Source organism: Lynx rufus, unplaced genomic scaffold, assembly GCF_022079265.1.
Source record: "Lynx rufus isolate CCGP_SWC_20201006 ecotype Redwood Valley unplaced genomic scaffold, mLynRuf1.p SCAF_5, whole genome shotgun sequence".
Taxonomy (NCBI): Eukaryota; Metazoa; Chordata; class Mammalia; order Carnivora; family Felidae; genus Lynx; species Lynx rufus.
Genome location: NW_025814867.1, coordinates 45,848,418 through 45,866,870, shown reverse-complemented (window position 1 = coordinate 45,866,870; position 18,453 = coordinate 45,848,418). Strand labels below are relative to the sequence as shown.

At 38.3% G+C, this 18,453-nt stretch overlaps 1 protein-coding gene across 1 annotated transcript in view; it reads right to left on the bottom strand.

Moving 5' to 3' along the window:
* MED12L (mediator complex subunit 12L) overlaps positions 1 to 18,453 on the bottom strand; it is a 336,181-nt gene that overhangs the window by 39,369 nt on the left and 278,359 nt on the right. Inside the window, exons 28-38 of the mRNA XM_047100061.1 lie at positions 16,245 to 16,433; positions 15,355 to 15,429; positions 15,051 to 15,241; positions 14,102 to 14,263; positions 11,661 to 11,772; positions 9,438 to 9,527; positions 8,283 to 8,392; positions 7,954 to 8,089; positions 6,986 to 7,147; positions 4,162 to 4,524; positions 1,141 to 1,297 (exon numbers count right to left, since the gene is read on the bottom strand). Coding sequence (XP_046956017.1) covers positions 1,141 to 1,297; positions 4,162 to 4,524; positions 6,986 to 7,147; positions 7,954 to 8,089; positions 8,283 to 8,392; positions 9,438 to 9,527; positions 11,661 to 11,772; positions 14,102 to 14,263; positions 15,051 to 15,241; positions 15,355 to 15,429; positions 16,245 to 16,433 — 1,747 coding nt within the window. The remainder of the gene's footprint in view (positions 1 to 1,140; positions 1,298 to 4,161; positions 4,525 to 6,985; positions 7,148 to 7,953; positions 8,090 to 8,282; positions 8,393 to 9,437; positions 9,528 to 11,660; positions 11,773 to 14,101; positions 14,264 to 15,050; positions 15,242 to 15,354; positions 15,430 to 16,244; positions 16,434 to 18,453) is intronic.

The window sequence follows — 18,453 nt, the reverse complement described above, 5'->3', positions numbered from 1 at the left end:
AAGAAGAATGAACATTTTTATCCATTTTCTTTACTATAGTCTCTTACCACCCAAAACAGAGTCTGGAACATTATGAAGTTCAGTACATTTTGTTGAATAAATAATTGAACCCCCTACCCTATGAGGGTATATATTAGCATATCCATTTTACAGATAATCAAGCTGATGCACAGAGAAACTAAAACCCAATGTTATACAGTAGGAGAGTGGTAGAACCAGACTTGAACCTAGATGTATAACTTCCAGACCAGCCCTCTTAACCACTAATTTAGATGGCGAAATATGGATTCTCCCATGAGCCAAGAATAAAAAAATGTCTTTTCTAGGCCTCAAATGTCATACTTAAATTACAGTAAAAATCATAACATGCAGAGTAAGACCTCAAAATAAGCTACTCTGTTGAAACAAAAGCAAATTTTCTTCTAGAAAGAAAATTAAATTCAGTTCTAAGAGATTTTTTTATTTAGGACATGTTCATTTCAGATATAAAATATACTTGGGCTTGAATGAAAGCAATACTAAAATTAGAGATATGGTAGTTTTCCTTGTTTGATAACTCAGTCTACTTGCTGAACTAAATTTCTGAGATCCTTCATGGTATAAGCAATTTACAATTCATCACATGAGAAAATAAAGATGCTTCACAATATTGACTAATTACTTAAAACACTGGTAAGAATTTTATCTCATCAAAACATACACAAATTTCACAACATACAACTCTTATCAACTTTTTATCTGATATTGTACATTTTCATCAGTAGCTAATTTCCTTCTAACACTGAATGAAAATTCCCAACTCAGTACATAAACTAGTAATTAAAACCTTATTTTAACACTTGAGGAACACCCCCAAATTGGGCATATATTGGATTACTACTGTATACACTCAGATATTGTTTGATTCTTAGAATATATTCATCTATGCGACAATCAAAAATATATTAAAAGAAACATTCAAAAAATAAAATAAAACACCTTCATATTATTAGAAGAAAAACCACTCTGAGCGGAGAGGATTACAGAAACGTCAACGGAGTACTCAGTTATGGCACTTTCTAAGTTTTACAGAGATTTCCGGTTAAACCCCAAGCTACTTCATGTCTCAGAGGGACCCGACTGCACTCTCTCCTCACATACCTGGAGTAAGAGATTGGTTCTGAAGGAAAAAACCCGGCTGCTGGGGCTGACCCATGAGGTTATAGCCCCATAAGGTGGACTGCGGATGGTGCATCATCTGGGAGGAAATGGGTGAATAGTTAGGAGGCACTCGGTATATGTTGCTCTGTGGATACTCCTTCAAAATAAAGAGAAAAGATAATAACAATAAAGTTATTTAACTCCACAAACTATAGGTAATTAATGCAAATTCCTCCTATCACATTCTTCAAGCCAGCTTCTATCCCAGTGGGCAAGGCTGTTTTTTATAGAGGTGAAGACACAAGGCAAGAGTGTCAACATATTCTTTTGCAAGACACTCATTTGGGTAAAAACTTTAGAATAAGAAAGTACTTGGCTTCGACCCCTAAATCCCCACAGGGTGGCCTGTGCAGAGGTCTATGTCCGGAAGTGCATCTTTCACATGTTGAACTTCCTGGCATCCTAGCACCTGGTGCTCCCTGAGGGAGACCACCCGGGATGAGGAAGAGGATGAGGTGCAGCTCAGATCAACCAGACATGCTGCCAGCCTGGAGCTGCCCGTGGCCATGCACTCAAGAAGACATCCAAAGAGGCTGTGGATGTCTACAGATATGCCATCCATGGGACGGGCCTATTTTTTAAACAAAACTTCGATGCCGACGGGATGGTCATTGAGTACACTGGTACTGTCATTCTTTCTGTGCTGACAAGCAGAAGTTCTATGATGGGAAGGGTATTAGGTGCTACATGTTCTCTATAGGTGGCTTTAACAGGGTGGAGGCCACAAGGCATGGCAATGCTGCCGCTTCATCAACCACTTAGGTGAGCCCAACTGCCCCTCCCAAGTGATCCAGGCAGAGGGCCAGGAACACATCAACATCTTTGCCCTGCCCTGCATCCTGTGTGCTGAGGAACTCACCTATGGCTACAAATTCCCCGTTGTGGATGCCAGCAACAAATTGCCCTAAGACAATGGCACCAAGGACTTCTGTCGGTTCCTTAACTAAAGCCCCAAGGCTGCCCACCACACCCCCTGCTTCCATCTTGCCCCTAGTCTGGGGCTCCCTAGTCCCCTGCAGAACATGTCACCAGAACTATTATGTTCGGGGTGGGTATGGGCATGCAGGTGGCAAATGCCGTGCCTCTACCCCTCTAGCCTACCCAGTAATCGCTCCCTTGCTTCCCTGGGGACCCAGGATGTAGGTATTGTAGCAAGTTTTCTAAACACTGTTTTTGTCTATGCATTTTTTTTATTTAAGAGGGTGGGATCCCAGGTGGGAACCCCCTATAGTAAAGTTCGTCAATGTTTGGTGGAAAAAATGTACTTGGCTTCAGTGGGGGGAAGATGGAAAAGGATCACTTCTGAAGTTTGTTTTTAAAATACTAAAAGCACGTCAATATTGACCACTGCCCACAGGTGAAAGAACATCTTCAGATGCTCATTCTCCAGATCATTTCATCTTAGGTCATTTTAGGAATCCTTCCCGATATGCTGGGTCTGGATGAGAATGAGGCCATGAAGACGCACAATACTTCAGGACCAGTCCCTGGCCTAGATGGTATTTTATTTCCACTATTCAAGCCAGTACACAAATGAAGCAGGCTCTCTGCCATCTGCCTGCATCCCATTTCCTGCACCTGGGCTTTGTCTTCCTTATGGGACATGCAAAGTCTCTAAGGATCACACCTGAATGTCCCAGTTATCTACCCACCCCGCTTCTTTTCATGTAGCCCTAAAGGATAAAGGAAAAACAAAACCTCAGATCCCTGAAATACAACCCACTAGAAAGGGACAGTTTCAGAAGTAGTATGGGAGGAAGGGCTATTACCAGGGCTCACTTGGAAAATGAGAGGAATTTTCAGGCTTTTAAGAGGGTGTTATTCTGAAAATAACAAAAACTTATCCATGCAGACTAACAGCCTAGGAGTCCAGATTCTGGGGAGTGGCAGTCTGGACCTTATTAGGCACCTCTTCAAGACAAAGGAATATTGGTAGGAAGAATATTGGTAGAAGGTATGAGAAGAGGGCACTACCATTCAATGGTATCCAAAAGCGATGGTCGTCTTCTCTAGAAAAATGTTAATCACCAAGCTATCAGCTAGGAAAAGATATGTTGTGGTTCTGATATAGGTAAGTGATAATTATTAGACATGATAATTATTAGACATAATTATTAGACATAACCCTAATCCTATTAGATAATTATTAGACATACAATTATGAATATATCTTCCATGGTACAACAAGAATACCCTTACATTATGTAGAAAAATGTTTTAAATTCTTTCTCAAGTATTTTCTAGGTGAATTAATTGTAAAGATACCTTACACATTCACTCTATAAATGTTATAAAATTATTCCCAAATTGCCATCTCAATGATTTCTGTTGTTTTCAAGAAAATGTTGGTAGAGGTAGGGAAGACTAATAGGAAAACAAGGAATAGGACTTTTTAAAATTGTGTTCATCTTTTATAAAGTCTGAAAATCTGTGAAAGAGGTAAAATATATAGGAAGTTAAGGTGAAATAGTAAAATATGAAATCTCAGAAACATCCTATTGTATATATTAGATGGAATGTTAGCTAGGGAAATGCAAATAGTTTTCCATATTAATCTACTACCATTATCAAGTGCTCAAAATACGATAAATACTTTAGACATGTCTTATAATAAAAACATGTAAGATGATGAGCTTTTACGGGTCTAAACAATTCAAGTTTCAAATGTGAGAAATGATGAGGCACTGAAATATTAATTAAATACTACTCACAATGGAAGCCCAAACTTAAAATAGTGAAAAGTAGAGAAGGAAAAAGATCACAAGCTATAATCCTGTCCTCTGTGACAGGTCACTATTCATGTGCCATTCTATTAATTAAAATAGAGCTTTGTGAAGATTACAACTGTTACAAGAAGGATGATAAAGCTCTTCATAATGTTTCTAGGAAAAGAATCTGGGCACTATTAAATCTCTCACTAGATGCCAATGAGCCAAAGACCTCCCTACTTCTCACACTCACGTCAACTCTTGAGCTTGATTTCGTCTTGCGCTTCCTTCCTTTTGTTTTCTTCTCTTCATCTGTTGCGGTTTTTCCCTGATCTGACAGCTCAGCTGATTTCCGCTCTGGTTCCTGAGAGATGGGAGATGTGGGCTCCTCCTCTTCCTCCTCGGGAGGCAGGGGCAGCGGTTCGAGGTAGTAACTTCGGGGCTTGGGCATGGGGTGTGTGTGATACAACAGCAGGTGATGCTGCTCCTCGTACTTGATCACCTTTCGGTCCACTCGGACAGTCCCGAACCAGGCCCAAGACAGAGGAGCTGGGTTCTTCTGACCCTCAAACAAATCCCATGGGGACACCTTCTGCTTTGTAGACACCTGAAGACCCTGTGGTGAAATAATGCTCTGTGAACACACGTTCAGATCTTTCCCTGACCGAGAGCCCAAGCTTGCTTAGGACAAGGATACACAGAAAATTCTGGCTGGCTGCGTGCCTTAGAGAACCCTAGCATACAGCACATGGGGAAACACATTGATTCAGGGTTACAAGGCTACATCACTGGAAAGCTGCAGCTAGAATTCAGACCTTTAAAGTCAGTTCTGCGGTTCTTTATACATGTGATGCTCAACACCACGTGGTTGAGTATATATTACTGCAAATTGGTATTTTTCGGTGTACCTGGTGGCTCAGTCAGTTGAGCATCTAACTTGACTTCAGCTCAGGTCATGATCTCCCGGTTCGTGAGTTCACGAGATTTTTTGGATTCTCTCTCCATTTCTTCTCTCTCTCTGCCCCTCCCCCACTCACACACATGCACTCTCTCTCTCTCAAAAATAAACTTAATATGAATGAATGAATGAATGAATGAATGAATGAATAAACAAATAAAATGGTGCTTTTCATTTAGTATTTTTTGCTGCTGTTGTTTTTCAGGAAAAAATATTTTCTAAAAAATACTGCAATATTGATCTTACTGTATTGAATTATAATCAGTTACAACCATTTGCAATTTATTTTGTTGTTTTTAAGATAAAGCAAAACTTGAGAGTCAAGTTATTGTCAACCTCTACTTGGGCTCAAATTTACTTCAATCCAAACATGTATGGACTTGATTCAATACAGGAATCTTCCATGTACTTAATAAGCCAGTTTCTGAATAGTTAGGGAATATTCTTACAGACATAACTTGTGACAACAGGTACAAATAAAGTCCCTTCAATACAAGATTACCTCTAGTGAGTTTACAAGAGGAGATGTTACTATGCTTCTGAAAACAAAGGTTTCTTATTTTTAACATTAATTGGTGATGTCTCTTGTACTTTCCCTGGGATACCAACTTGAAAATATTTTTCCTCAGAATAACCACAAAAATAACTACTCAGGCATTCCACAAGATATGAATGCTCCTGTTCTTATCTACGTGGATGGATTTATGCAAAATGAAGGCTCATTTATCATGTATAAATGGACTGTTTGCCTAGAGTTTAGACCTCTTTCCTAGGTGCAAAGACCATATATCCTAATGGGTTCAAGATGTCTCTCTAGTGGTGAGACATGCCCACAATGCTAGCTTTTTCCATCTCTACAACCATACTGGTAGAAGTACTCTAGTTACTGTGAATTAATTAAGTATTGCCTTTCTCCTAGGAACCACACTCCTTCATACCTTTGCAAAAACTCTTCCATTGGCCTGTACCAGACTGTTCCCTACTTCCTAGCTAACTCTTAATCTTTCAAAATAATTCAACGGTCAGTTTTCCTGGAGACCCTATTCTGACTACCTACTCCTTATCTGAGTGTGATGGCTCCTTCTCAGGGTCCCCTAACACTGTGTACCACATGGTAATTGTCTATCCACTTCTGCTTAAGGGCAGGAGCTCTGTCTTTCATATCTGTGATTTCACAAATTTGTGGTTGCTCAATGTTCATTGAAAGAATAACTGATCACTCTTCTTGTGTTTAAGGGAAACTTGTTTAATAGCATACATAAAACAAGTGTTTGTTAAAATATTGTTTAATTGATGAGAAAATTAAGTAACATTACTCCAAAAATATTTTTTACTCAAAATAGCTTACAACATAAAGACTTTATCAATCAATTTTTTCTTATCTATATATATATATTGTTTCCAATTCTAAACTGAAAGGAGAGTTTTGTTTTGTTTTTAAGCAAAAGAGAGAGAGAGAGAGAGAGAGAGAGAGAGAGAGAGAAAACAAGTGCAAGCCGGGGAGGGGCAGTGGAAGACAGAATCTTAAGCAGGCTCCAAACCCAGCACAGAGCCTAGGGCTTGATCTCATGACCATGAGATCCTGGCCTGAGTGGAAATCAAGAGTCGGATGCTCAACCCACTGAGTCACCCAGGCACCCCCTGCCTTTTTTTTTTTTCTCTTTTCTTTTTTCTTTTAAGCACTAACCTTTCACTTAGTTTTCCCTTGGTGGCTTCAGAAATTCACATAAAGTTTTTTTTTAATTTCTTTTAATGTTTATTTATTTTTGAGAGAGAGATAGAATTCGAGTGGGTTGGGGGCAGAGAGAGAGGGAGACACAGAATCCAAAGCAGGCTCCAGCCTCTGAGCTGTCAGCACAGAGCCCAACGCAGGGATCGAACTCACTAGATGGGAGATCATGACCTGAGCTGAAGTTGGACGCTCAACCAACTGAGCCACCCAGGTGCCCCTCACATGAAGTTTTAAACAAAGATCTATATAATAATGTCCATGACCAATGCATTTAAAGGATCAGAAAATACTTTAAAAAAAATCAAGAAACTGTAAAATTGAGATATTTCATATACCCTTTGGGAAAATAAGAAAAAATATATATAAGAAACAAACATTTACTCTTGCCTGTTTTTTATCTATGGAGTCGAATCCAGCAATTTTGTTTCCCTTTGTGTCAATCAAGGAACCCATAGGTTCACAAGTAATGACATCACATGTCTGTTTTGGCAAAGGTAGCAACTGTCGAACTTTGTCAATACTTTCTGATCTCTTGTCTCCTAGCTCTTTCTAAAAAACAAACAAACAAAAAAAAACCAAAAAGAGACAAGCGGGACAGAAATTACAATGAAGGCAAAAGTTAGCAAGAAGGAAGTTTCTCTCTGAAACATTTCCTTTTTTATGACAAGACTGTTCTTTAACCTTGAACATGGTCGATTATGCAGCTTTCAATTAGAGTAGTGAGTATGTTTCATTTCTTCTATTTAAGTAGAAAATAGAACACATATAATGGAACCCTGGTTACACAACAAACATCACAGTGCTGAAGTGACAAAAATCCAGGGTAGTATTTGCCATCAGAAGGCAGAAGCAGCAGCACAGAACACATGCTCCAATCCAGGGTCAGACCTCAAGATACTCACTGGTTATTTTACTGGTAAGGTCGGCAGATATATTGATCTTTCTCTGCACCATTTGTTTACAGTTTATTTCAAAAATTGTGTTAGCGGTTAGTCAAATGAATTGGGTTTAGAAATATCAGTGTAAATGGTTATTTTTCAATTAGAGGCACCAGTCCAAGCATGGATTTATCTTAAATCCAACGGTGGCATTTTTCTTATATATTTGACTTACATTTCTAAAGTTCCTTAAAAAGTTAAACATTTTGTGAATATAATTTAAGAAATACCTTCAAGCTATATGCTTTTGAGTACCAGCAAGCTGAGGTGAGACAAATAGCAAAATAATCACATAATTTTAGCTGAATGCAATAAATAACATCTAATTTAACACATAATAAATTAAGATAAAATGCAGTAAATAACAAATGCATAAACTATTTGAGATCATGATATATAAGCAGGTAATAAGCTTACCTTCAGTTTCTTTACTAAATTCATGTATGCACGTTTGTTCTCTTCAGATCCCCCTGGGGATGCATTTGATAGGTCTGAGGCTAATGTTCCATTGATTAACACACCCAGCATGTCAAGAACTGTTGTGAATAATTCACTAAGAGTGGGAAGAAATAATTATTTTCACTATAAAGTAAAAGCCAAATACTCTTAACGAAGAAACATTTTTATTTAAGGCACAGAGCTTTTGATGGTACCTAGAGAATAAGATGTGGCACAATTTGTAGTCACTATTGCAAAGCTTCTACCATGCACGTGTACAGAATAGTAAATGTGAAATAAGAACATACTTGTTAGTGTGCATGTCAACAGTTCCAGAAGTTATGATCTGAAGCAGGAGGAGGGCCCAGTCTGTTGTCCACTGGGTGCTCCTCTGCACCGTGTCAAACATTCCTCCTACCTAGCACAAAAAAATACAACAAAACTTTATTACAAATGCCATCCCCATCACTTTATGTAGCCAATTTTGATTTTTTTTTTTTTAAAAAACAAACACTCCGCTTTATGGATTAACATGTCTTCTCTCTTACCTAGCTACCTATTTCTCACTCTGATTCTTTCAGCATAGGAATTTGGTCATTGAAAAAAAGGGGAGGGAAGAGGAGAGGAGGAACGTGAGTGTGGGCAGGAGGCCAATAAGAATCAAATAATAGGGAAATTACTTTTCTTTTAATCCTAACCTTTTGTGATACCTGGTTTTATGACATAAAATTAGTTAAATCTGAATAGGTCAAAATCAGGTAAGTTGATTATCTACACTTGATGCTGTTAAATTACTATTGGATCTAAGTCTGTTGTCATAACAACACTTGTAAATATCCAGTAACACAGAAGAACTGACAAGCAGGGGCTCGGCTCGGCCCCCAGGTCTACGCATTCATGTGTAGAAATTAAGTTTAAAAACAACTGCCAAAAATCAGGCAATCCTTCCTCCAGAGTAGCCTTCATTCAGGCTTGTCCAGTGGGAAAAGAGAAATTCAAAGAAATGTGCAATGTGTCTGTAAATGTCTATAAAACCTCCCTGTTGAATTTGTTTTTATGATCAATGTGATGGAAAGTTTGCCAAAAATTCAACTTAAGGCACATTTTTACATGATCTTCAAGTGCGTGTAATAAAAGCTAATTCCTCTCAATTTAGTAGCCTTCTCAGACCTCCTCAGAGCACAAACTGACAAGAAGGAGCGATTCCCAGGGGCAGGAGGGTGCAGAAAGCAAACCAATGCCCAAAATGCCTATTGCTCTCTAGAAGCCAGCCCAGACAGGAAGGTCAGCAGCCAGGAAAACAGTGCGCGTGAAAGGCAGGGAAGTTATGGCAGAGAGAGAGCCAATAGTGGAAGGCCTCACCTTGTGAGAAGACCATGACCACAGAAGAAGTGGAAAGCTAGAGTTATTTTCACATTTAGTTAAGTGGAACAGAGAGAAAATACTAGAAAAATGCCCCTTACCAAATTTAGGCGAAGTTGCAATGCTTCATGCATCATCTGCCGTGCTTTTATGTCATCCTGGTATCGTTCTTCTCTCCAATTACTTAAAATCTAAGTCAGTAAATTAACAGAAAAAAACAAAACTTATTTTCCCTATTAAAATTGATTTTTTTCTCATAATGAAAGTTACATTGAGCTTCTTACTGTCAAAAATAACTTCTGAGTTTAAAAAATTAAAAAAGCTAAGTAAAATTTTAACTTTCCTTCCCTTCTTCCACACAGACAGAAATGGAGCTATTTCTTGTTCAATGCCTTTCTAGATGGAAGAAGAAAACTCTTATCAATTTACAATCCTGTTAGGAAGTCTTAGAAAAAGCTTTAAAGGATTATGAAGTTAAAGACGAACAAAAATAAAGATACTTAAAATGCTATTTCATTGATTTTGTAAAGTACTGGATAGACAAAATTACTTTATATCAGTCCTGTGTTCTATTTCTAGGGACGTGCTATGACATTTAACAAGGGTCCTATTTTCATGTTGTATTGAAGGGGGGCTTGCTATCTTACAGACTTATCTATACAGTGTATCTTCCTTGATAAAGGCAGTGTATAGTATTTTGAAAAATGTGACATCTTTGATGTCAGTCCAGTGATGTACTGCTTTTCACTAAGTCAGACTACTGTTAAAAAGGGAAGGACTGCTTAGGAAAGGGAAGCCACAAGTGGCAACACCCTAGAATCAGATGGCAAGAGCAAAGCCCTTTCTCCCACTGGGATGCTCTAAAATACATTAACTACAGAGAATCATCTTAAGAGTTTAAATGAGTCACGTGCAGAAGTAACCCTGCCCAACACATATAAGGACACGGCATGGTGAGGGGACAGCATTCCTCGAATCTCATCACAATGGAGTCCTCTCCCAAACCTGACCTGACGGTGCAAGGCAGGGACACAAAGCTGTATGACAACATACATTCTGGGAACAGGACAAATAAAATTAAGTCAAATGTAACAAGCTGTATGAACCAGGGCAAGGGGATACAAAATGACCGTGGTCCTTTTTTTGGCGAGTGATCAGGGACGGCCTCCATGAGGAGGGGACACCTGAGCAGAGACCTGAGGAAGCAAGGGAGCCGACCCTGATAACATCTGGGAGGAAAGCCTTCCACGCAAGGGGAAGAAAAGATGCAAAGGCGCTGCAAGGATAATCTGCCTGGCAAGTTGCAATGACAGTAATGGGGTCAGTGTAAACAGTGGAGGCATGACTGGTAGGAAACAAGGCAGAAATGGGAGCCAGGGCCAAATCACCATAGGCCCTTATAAGCCCAGACCGAATATTTATCCTAGGTACAGTAAGAAACATTGGAGCATCTTGGGCACCAGACTAATACATGATTTACATTTTAGAAGGATCACTCCGCTGCTGTACAAAGGACAGATCTCTCATCTCCAAAGGGGAGAAAATGATGATAGGACCAAATGAGTTAAGTGTCCTTATTCATGCTCATCTACTATCATTCGAGAGAAAGATACGATGTCCTAGAGACAGAGGGCCACAGGAAGTCTCCATTTGGCTTTGTAGCAGGATAAAACATCCCACATGACCAGTCTATCTACTTTGTTCAATTCCACCCATTACGATTTCTAGTGTGATCACCTGGTTTCTTTGAAGGACACAAAATGCAAGTGGCCCAAAGAGTGACCAGGAGCACTGTGGTTGGTAGAAAGCCAAAAGTCAAATTTTTCATAAAAAGAATCATCATGCCTTTTATAAATGAGCTTCTTTACATTTAACTGGCATTGGCCTGGCTCTGGCAGGAAAACAAAATTGAGTTTCTGAACCAACAGAACTCAAGCCAAGAGTCTCCAGGGAGGCAGGGGCCCAGCTAGAGAACCTGGATAGAGGTTCCTCTGGGTTACGGCCATGCCTGCAACACACACTGCCCCAGGACCTCTCCCACAGGGCCGGGGGCAGGAGAAAAGCAGGTATGGCAGAGTTGTATGCAATGTGCTAAATATTGTTTTTATAGTACACATTCATCCAAGGCATAATTAAGATTATAAAGTTGTTAATTTTACAGTAACTAGAATGCCAAACAGGAGAATAGGGTGTGGATTGTGATGCCTTGCCTCTAATCAAAACACGTTGTATTCTTATTAGTTTAATCTCAGTATTTCAAAGAAAAACAAATTAATGCCATTAGACAAGTACTTGACTGGCTTAGTAATTCCAGTATACTTTACCTGATTAACCTGATTCTGAAGAGATGTTAGGAGGCCTTCCCGTTGTTCATCTTGTCCCTTAAGGCAGGTAAGGACCAGTGAGAGGAAAGGTTGTTGACTCAAAAGAGACATACTACAAAGGAGGTAGTAAGAACAGATCTAGTTAGAAAGAATGGATTACCTCCTGTGCAACATCTATCTCTTGCCCTTGAATTACTGGCTCTTATTTACTTTATTATAAGAAAAGGGAAGAGAGTAGGAAATAGCCAAATCCTACTCGAAATGTTAAATCATATCTCTACTAATAAGATCAAAAGCCACTATGATGCATCTAAACAATTTAACATGCTCTAGCCCTGGAAGGCATTCCCAAACTAGCATAAATTCACACTGCAGGAGCATGTTGGGAGAGTGCAGGCAGAAGAGAGTTTGTATTTTACAATAGTTGGCTGAATTAAAAGGCAAATATCTGCATGAATATCACTTTACATACAGCATATGAGGAAAAATTAAACATTTCTGTCAAACAAAACTGTTATCTCAGGGTCAAGGAAACAGGTCTCTGTGATTGCTGAGCTTGTTTTATTTTTCAGCACATTTAATTTTTTTTTTTTCTTAATGTTTGTGTATTTTTGAGAGAGAACGAGACAGACTGTGAGCAGGGGAGGAGCAGAAGTTGAAGGAGACACAGAGTCCAGAGCAGGCTCCAGGCTCTGAGCCGTCAGCACAGAGCCTGATGCGGGGCTCTGACTCACGAACTGTGAGATAATGACCCGGGCCGAAGTCAGACTCTTAACCAACTGAGGCACTGAGGCACCCTCAGCACATTTCTGACCAAACAGGGTGGGTATTGGGAGAACTCAGATCAGCACGTAGGCTGGAAGATACAAGAGCAGTGAGCTCCTTAGTAACCCACCATGTCCTTAAGCCTTGTCTTGTTAACAGGTTTTAAGGCATTTGATTAAAAAAAAAGGTCTATTATAAATTGTCATTTTATTAATGTTTCTTTAATCATCAGAGAACTGACAAATCATATTGACAAACTAATTGCTATATTGCAAAAAAAAAAAAAAAAAATTCTTAAAGTGACCCAAATATTTCAATGTGCTTCATCCTCTGACAGCAGAGCTGTGAGAGACGGACTTGGGAAGAGTCACCTTTAAACTCTGCAATACCATCTGTGGGAAGGGAGGCAATGTACATATATTATACATTCACCCTTGAGCAAAATTAACTCTCAGAATTAAAAGTGAGTCATCTGGTTGGTCAACTCACACTGACGAAGGTGACAGACATTAAACAACCAGATAACAAAATACATGCAAAGCTAGGTCTCTACCAAAGTGCACTTCATTTAAGAGCACACAGACTCAGAAGCCAGACCACCTAGGTTTTAACTCTAGTTTTACAATTCCTTAGCTGTGTGTCCTTGAGAAATGAACTTTTCAATGCCTCCCTTTCTTTATCGTAACAAGGGTATAATGAGAACACCTACCATGTTTGATTGCTGTGAAAATTTTAAAGTTTACGTGTGTATGCGGTAAGTTTTATACAAAAGTTGGCATTTCATAAGATCTCAATAAGTGGTAGCTACTAAAATATTATTAAGAGATAAGAACCATACATGTTCTTTACATATTTTTTAAATGGAAGAAATTATCATTATTTCCCTTTACTCCTGAGGTGCTAAATTTATATTTTCACATCAGAGGATGGCTTTGTTCTTTCTCAGTAACAGTCAGTTTGCAAATGTAACTATTTGAAACCTTTTATACAGCCTAAAATAAATTAAGAAAACATTAAACTAAGTGGCTTATAAATTTTATATTTAGAACAAGAGCCCTAAATGTTAAAAATACTAGTAACTATTTTCAGGCCCAAGACGACAGAATTGGAAATAATTCTATGTATTTTAAACAAATAATTAAAAGAATGAAAAGTAATTAAGTGTAGAATACAGGGACTAAATGGATATACAGATCTGATTCAAGAGGTCTGAAGCGAGGCTAAGAAGTATTTTCAATGGCTCAGAAGTGATGTGGGTCCAGAGGGAGCCCTGAGAACTAGCATACTAAATATAACCTAGAACTTTTTAGGAACGGAGCCTTGCCTAACAGAATATTGTCATTTCCACTTAAAAATGAAATTTCAGGGGCGCCTGGGTGGCTCAGTCAGTTAAGCACACGACTCCTGGTTTCGGCTCAGGTCATGATCCCAGGGTCATGGGATTGAGCCCCATAGAAGATTCATTGTCATTCTCATTTTCATTCTCATTCTCTCTCTCTCCTTCCCCCTTCGTTTGCCCCTCCCGCTATTTACATACTCCCTCTAAAAAATAACATTTAAAAAAAATAAAAAAGAAATGTCCGTGGACTCTGGGTACAGTGACTATATCTGCAAGATGCTATTTGTTCTCAATTATTCCTTAAGCCTCCACATTGAGACACACCTTGCAGCCGTACCTTTTCTGTTTTTGTCTGTCTCTTTCCTTTTTTGAAGAAGAGCCCAAGTGCTGTCCCTTCTCCAGTTCCTCTCCTGCAGCTTTCAATACTCTTCCTTGCACAGAGGTCGGCAGCCTGGCAATTAGGGGGGCCACCAGCCATACACCCCTGCGTTCAGAGGAACTAAAACCAGAAATAGGTATTATACACGAGGAGGCATCCTCTTCCTCCACTCTCACTGTTATAACAGAAACCCCAGGGCAAAACTTCCATGCGTAACAAGCACCAATCACACTAAACCTTCCCTTTTATTTCTGTACGATCTTTCCTCTTACCAAAGCAGACAGGTGGATACACTTTTCCACTCTCACTGTGGAAAGAGATAAAACATCGGGTTCTGGGAGAATACTATAACAAAAGTTATTAATCTATGCTGGTGTTCTTCTATGATTCTGGCTCTCTGATTAGTCATAATCCTTCTGTACAACAGGCAACACACTTTTATGTCATGGATAAGATATGAAATGTGCTGATTATGTTTTAACACATTAATAACAAATTTTTTTAAACTTTTAAAATTCATTAGTTATACTTTCTACCCAAATGATGAAATACAAATCAGTCTATCACGATTATTATTTGTGCAAAACTGGCAATTAATAAAGATGGCAGAAAGTGTTTCCTATATAATGAATTCTATGGAACAGAGTAGCCTTAAGGAGACAATAAAGAAATTAATCCACTCTGGGTGTCATATGTGGTTTCAAGATTCTGGACATGGTTAAAACTGAGACATCATTCATCCCAGAATATTGCCCTTTAATATATTATAAAATAACGATAATTGACACAAGTAATTTCTTCACATTGCTGAAGCTTTATGAAAAATAACTGCATCATGCAAATAAAAATATACCATCACACGGGACAAAGTAATGGTAGCCCAATAAAACTGCAGAAAAACAAATACCTTAGAAATGTCTTTATTCCATTCTGCCTTGTGCTACCAGCATCAGTAGTTGCAATCCCATTTGGGTTGAAGAGGCCCATTCCAGAATTAGAAGAATTATTGTTCAAGTCGGCAGACTGCTGGAATACCTCTATTGTTGCCTTTGCAATATTGTCCAGTAAGTTGTTCATCTCAGCCACTGAACCAGAGCCCTGGAGAAACACAAAAGAAAACTAGCATGCATATATTTTACTTCCTCCTCAAACATCATGTTCTTGCTGTTCATGAAACTGTATACATACACATGCTTCCAATATCTACTCACAGGGTCCTTCAAGCATTGTTTGATCATTAACTGAAGTTCTAGCCAGGACTGCCTCAGCGTCCACTGCTCAAGATTCTGGGGAAAATAAGAATTAACACATTAGGAATACTGAACATATCTGAAAATATAATAATTCTTTGCAGTATTCCCTCTCTCAAGAAACAATAATCAGGGGAGCATGGGTGGCTCAGCCAGTTAAGCGTCCGACTTCAGCTCAGGTCATGATCTCACAGTCCATGGGTTTGAGCCCCACAATGGGCTCTGTGCTGACAACTTAGAACCTAGAGCCTGCTTCGGATTCTGTGACTCCCTCTCTCTCTGCCCCTTCTCCACTTACACGCACATGTGCTCACTCTCTCTCAAAAATAAATAAATATTTTAAAAAAAGGAAATAATCATACATAATAAAGGGATTTGTCAGGATCAAATGGCTTCCGTGTCCATTACACATTTTCATTGTAGACACAAAGAAATAAGAAACAACATTAAAATAATGTGCAACACTCAGCCAGTCACTAGAAATAAAAAAAGCATTTTTCTCTCAAAATCTATTTCTCTAAGCAAACCCATTACAAAATGATTTCAATATTTTTTGAATTATATATTTAAGACTATTCCTCCAGAAAGCTTATGTCTCATGTAAATACAGTAGACTAAAAAGATCAATATTTATAATGATTGTATACCATTTGCATTATCAACATTCACCTAGCAATGGAGTGTGACAACTATAAAGAAAAGAAAACTGGGAGAATAAACATCAGAATTAACTGAGGTCAAGAATTAGCAATGAGAAAGGAAAAAAAAAAGGTTCAACTACTCTTGTTAAAATCACAGAAAATGTGTTACGCGATAGACACATAATCTTTAGACTCTAATCACTAACTCACCTGAAGAATGCGCTTAATGTGCTGTCTCTGCAGATTGTCGCCCTCCGTACATTCTTTAATACCATGAGGATAACAAATAAGCTGCAATAATTTCTGTGCTTGCATATTTGAAAGCACAGGGTCCAATATAAGCTCTTTGTCTGTGCACAATCTTTCAGGTTCTTTTAGGCAATGTTCTCCTACCCATTCCTAAAAAAAAAAAAAAAAAAAAATCGGCAGTTAGGTTGATAGGCAGAGATTTCCCTTGTGTGAATGTAACATGCACTAAAACATGATACACAGATAAAGCAGACAGAAATCTAATTTTAAAAAATTACATGAAAAAAGTAGAGGGAATTTTTTTTTTTTTTAACTTTCTGGTATTGTGACTTCTTAAAAATACAAAGCAGGGCATTGGTTTAAAAAGTCTGAAGAGGGGTGCCTGGGTGGCTCAGGTGGTAAAGTGTCCGACTTCGGCTCAGGTCATGATCTCACGGTTCATGGATTCGAGCCCTCCATGGGCTCTGTGCTGACAGCTCAGAGCCTGGAGCCTGTTTCAGATTCTGTGTCTCCCTCTCTCTCTGCCCCTCTCCTGTTCACACTTTGTCTCTCAAAAATAAATAAATGTAAAAAAAAAAAATTTTTTTTAAAGTCTGAAGAACAGATATGCAAATAAGGAAAGAAAAGAAAGCTAAAGAGAGTAATGAAAATTGGTGCGCATTCTCAACTGGAAAATAGAGCCTTACTCTAGGTATTGTTTTGTAATCATTTTCTATAACTTGGCATATAATGGTAATGATTCTATATTAAAACATGTCTTCATTTTTATATAATGCATACTATATCCCACTGCATAGAATATAGTACAACACTTAGAAAACAGACATTTTTTATACTATTGTAAACATGTGTGCACATCTGCTTTCTACACAATCATTTTCTCAGGATAATTTCATAAAAGTACAATTGTTGGGTCAAGGAGTATACCAAAATTTAAGACGGTAAATGCATATGGCCAATTGCCCTCCATAGAGTTTCAACCAGTTTGAACACTTATCACTTTTTCTTCATCATTGTTTTAAAAGCAAACTCTTACACTAGACGGGTAAGAAATCATCAACAGAGTCCAATTTGAACCCAGGTCTGTTTCAGAGGAAGGCTGTTTCTTAACTATACCAATAATTCAATACTGAGTGTCTATTAAAGTCACTTATGGAGCTTGCTAAAATTCCATTGCCCAGGCTCCAACAAATAAATATCTGATGGTGGTACCCATTAAACAAACATTAAAACTGTCTGACCCTTGGTGATTCTGGTGGACACTCATAGTGGAACCAATAAACAACTGCTTCTCATTATCTATAAAACTATGTAGCAAACTTTTAACATAGTTGCAATATGCCCTAATAAAAACATGACCCTGTTAACATCTCCACTAAAATGGAAAATAGTATATATGGTATACTATACTTCTTATAAGAAAAGATAAATTAAAAGAAAAAAAAAAAAGGAAGATAAATCAGAAAATAAGAACACTGATCACCCGGGGCAGGAAAAAACCCAGGATAGAAGAGACAACAGACGAAGGACATATCACTAAGTACACCTTTTTATACAGTTGACTTGTAGATGCATGTTCTTCTAAAGATGGAGTGGAGGTGGGGAGAAAAAAATGGGAATCTAAACTGAATGCAAACAGAAACAAATGAAATTCGTTCTATTTCAAATGAGTAACATATCCATATTGAAGGAGAAAGTTCAAAAAGCTTTTTAACACAATACTATAAACTTTGAGGGAAAAAAGAACTACCAACAAATCTTCAACTCCTTTTACGTTTTTCCTAGTGGTATAGGTGTAGCAATTCTGAAACCATTCCAGGTGTAGTGTAGAATTAAGCAAATGAGTAAATGGTTGATGTTACTGGAAAATACAAAATTAATACGGAATGGGGGAATGCAAAGAACTAAGTGGAGTTACTAATTCTAGACATATCAGTATGAACTCAAGAATATACACACACACATTTATGTATACGGATATATTTCCTCCTAACTCTGCCTGCTGAAAGGGTCCAGAGGCAACGAACATACGTTGTCCATAGTAATGAGCATATCTTGGCTTCTAAATACCATACTTGATTAACTAGAATGAGAGTTCCTTGGAGGAATGATTAATTCCAGGTATGGGACAGGGAAAGTACAATAGGGGTCAGGAACTAAGAAAATATTT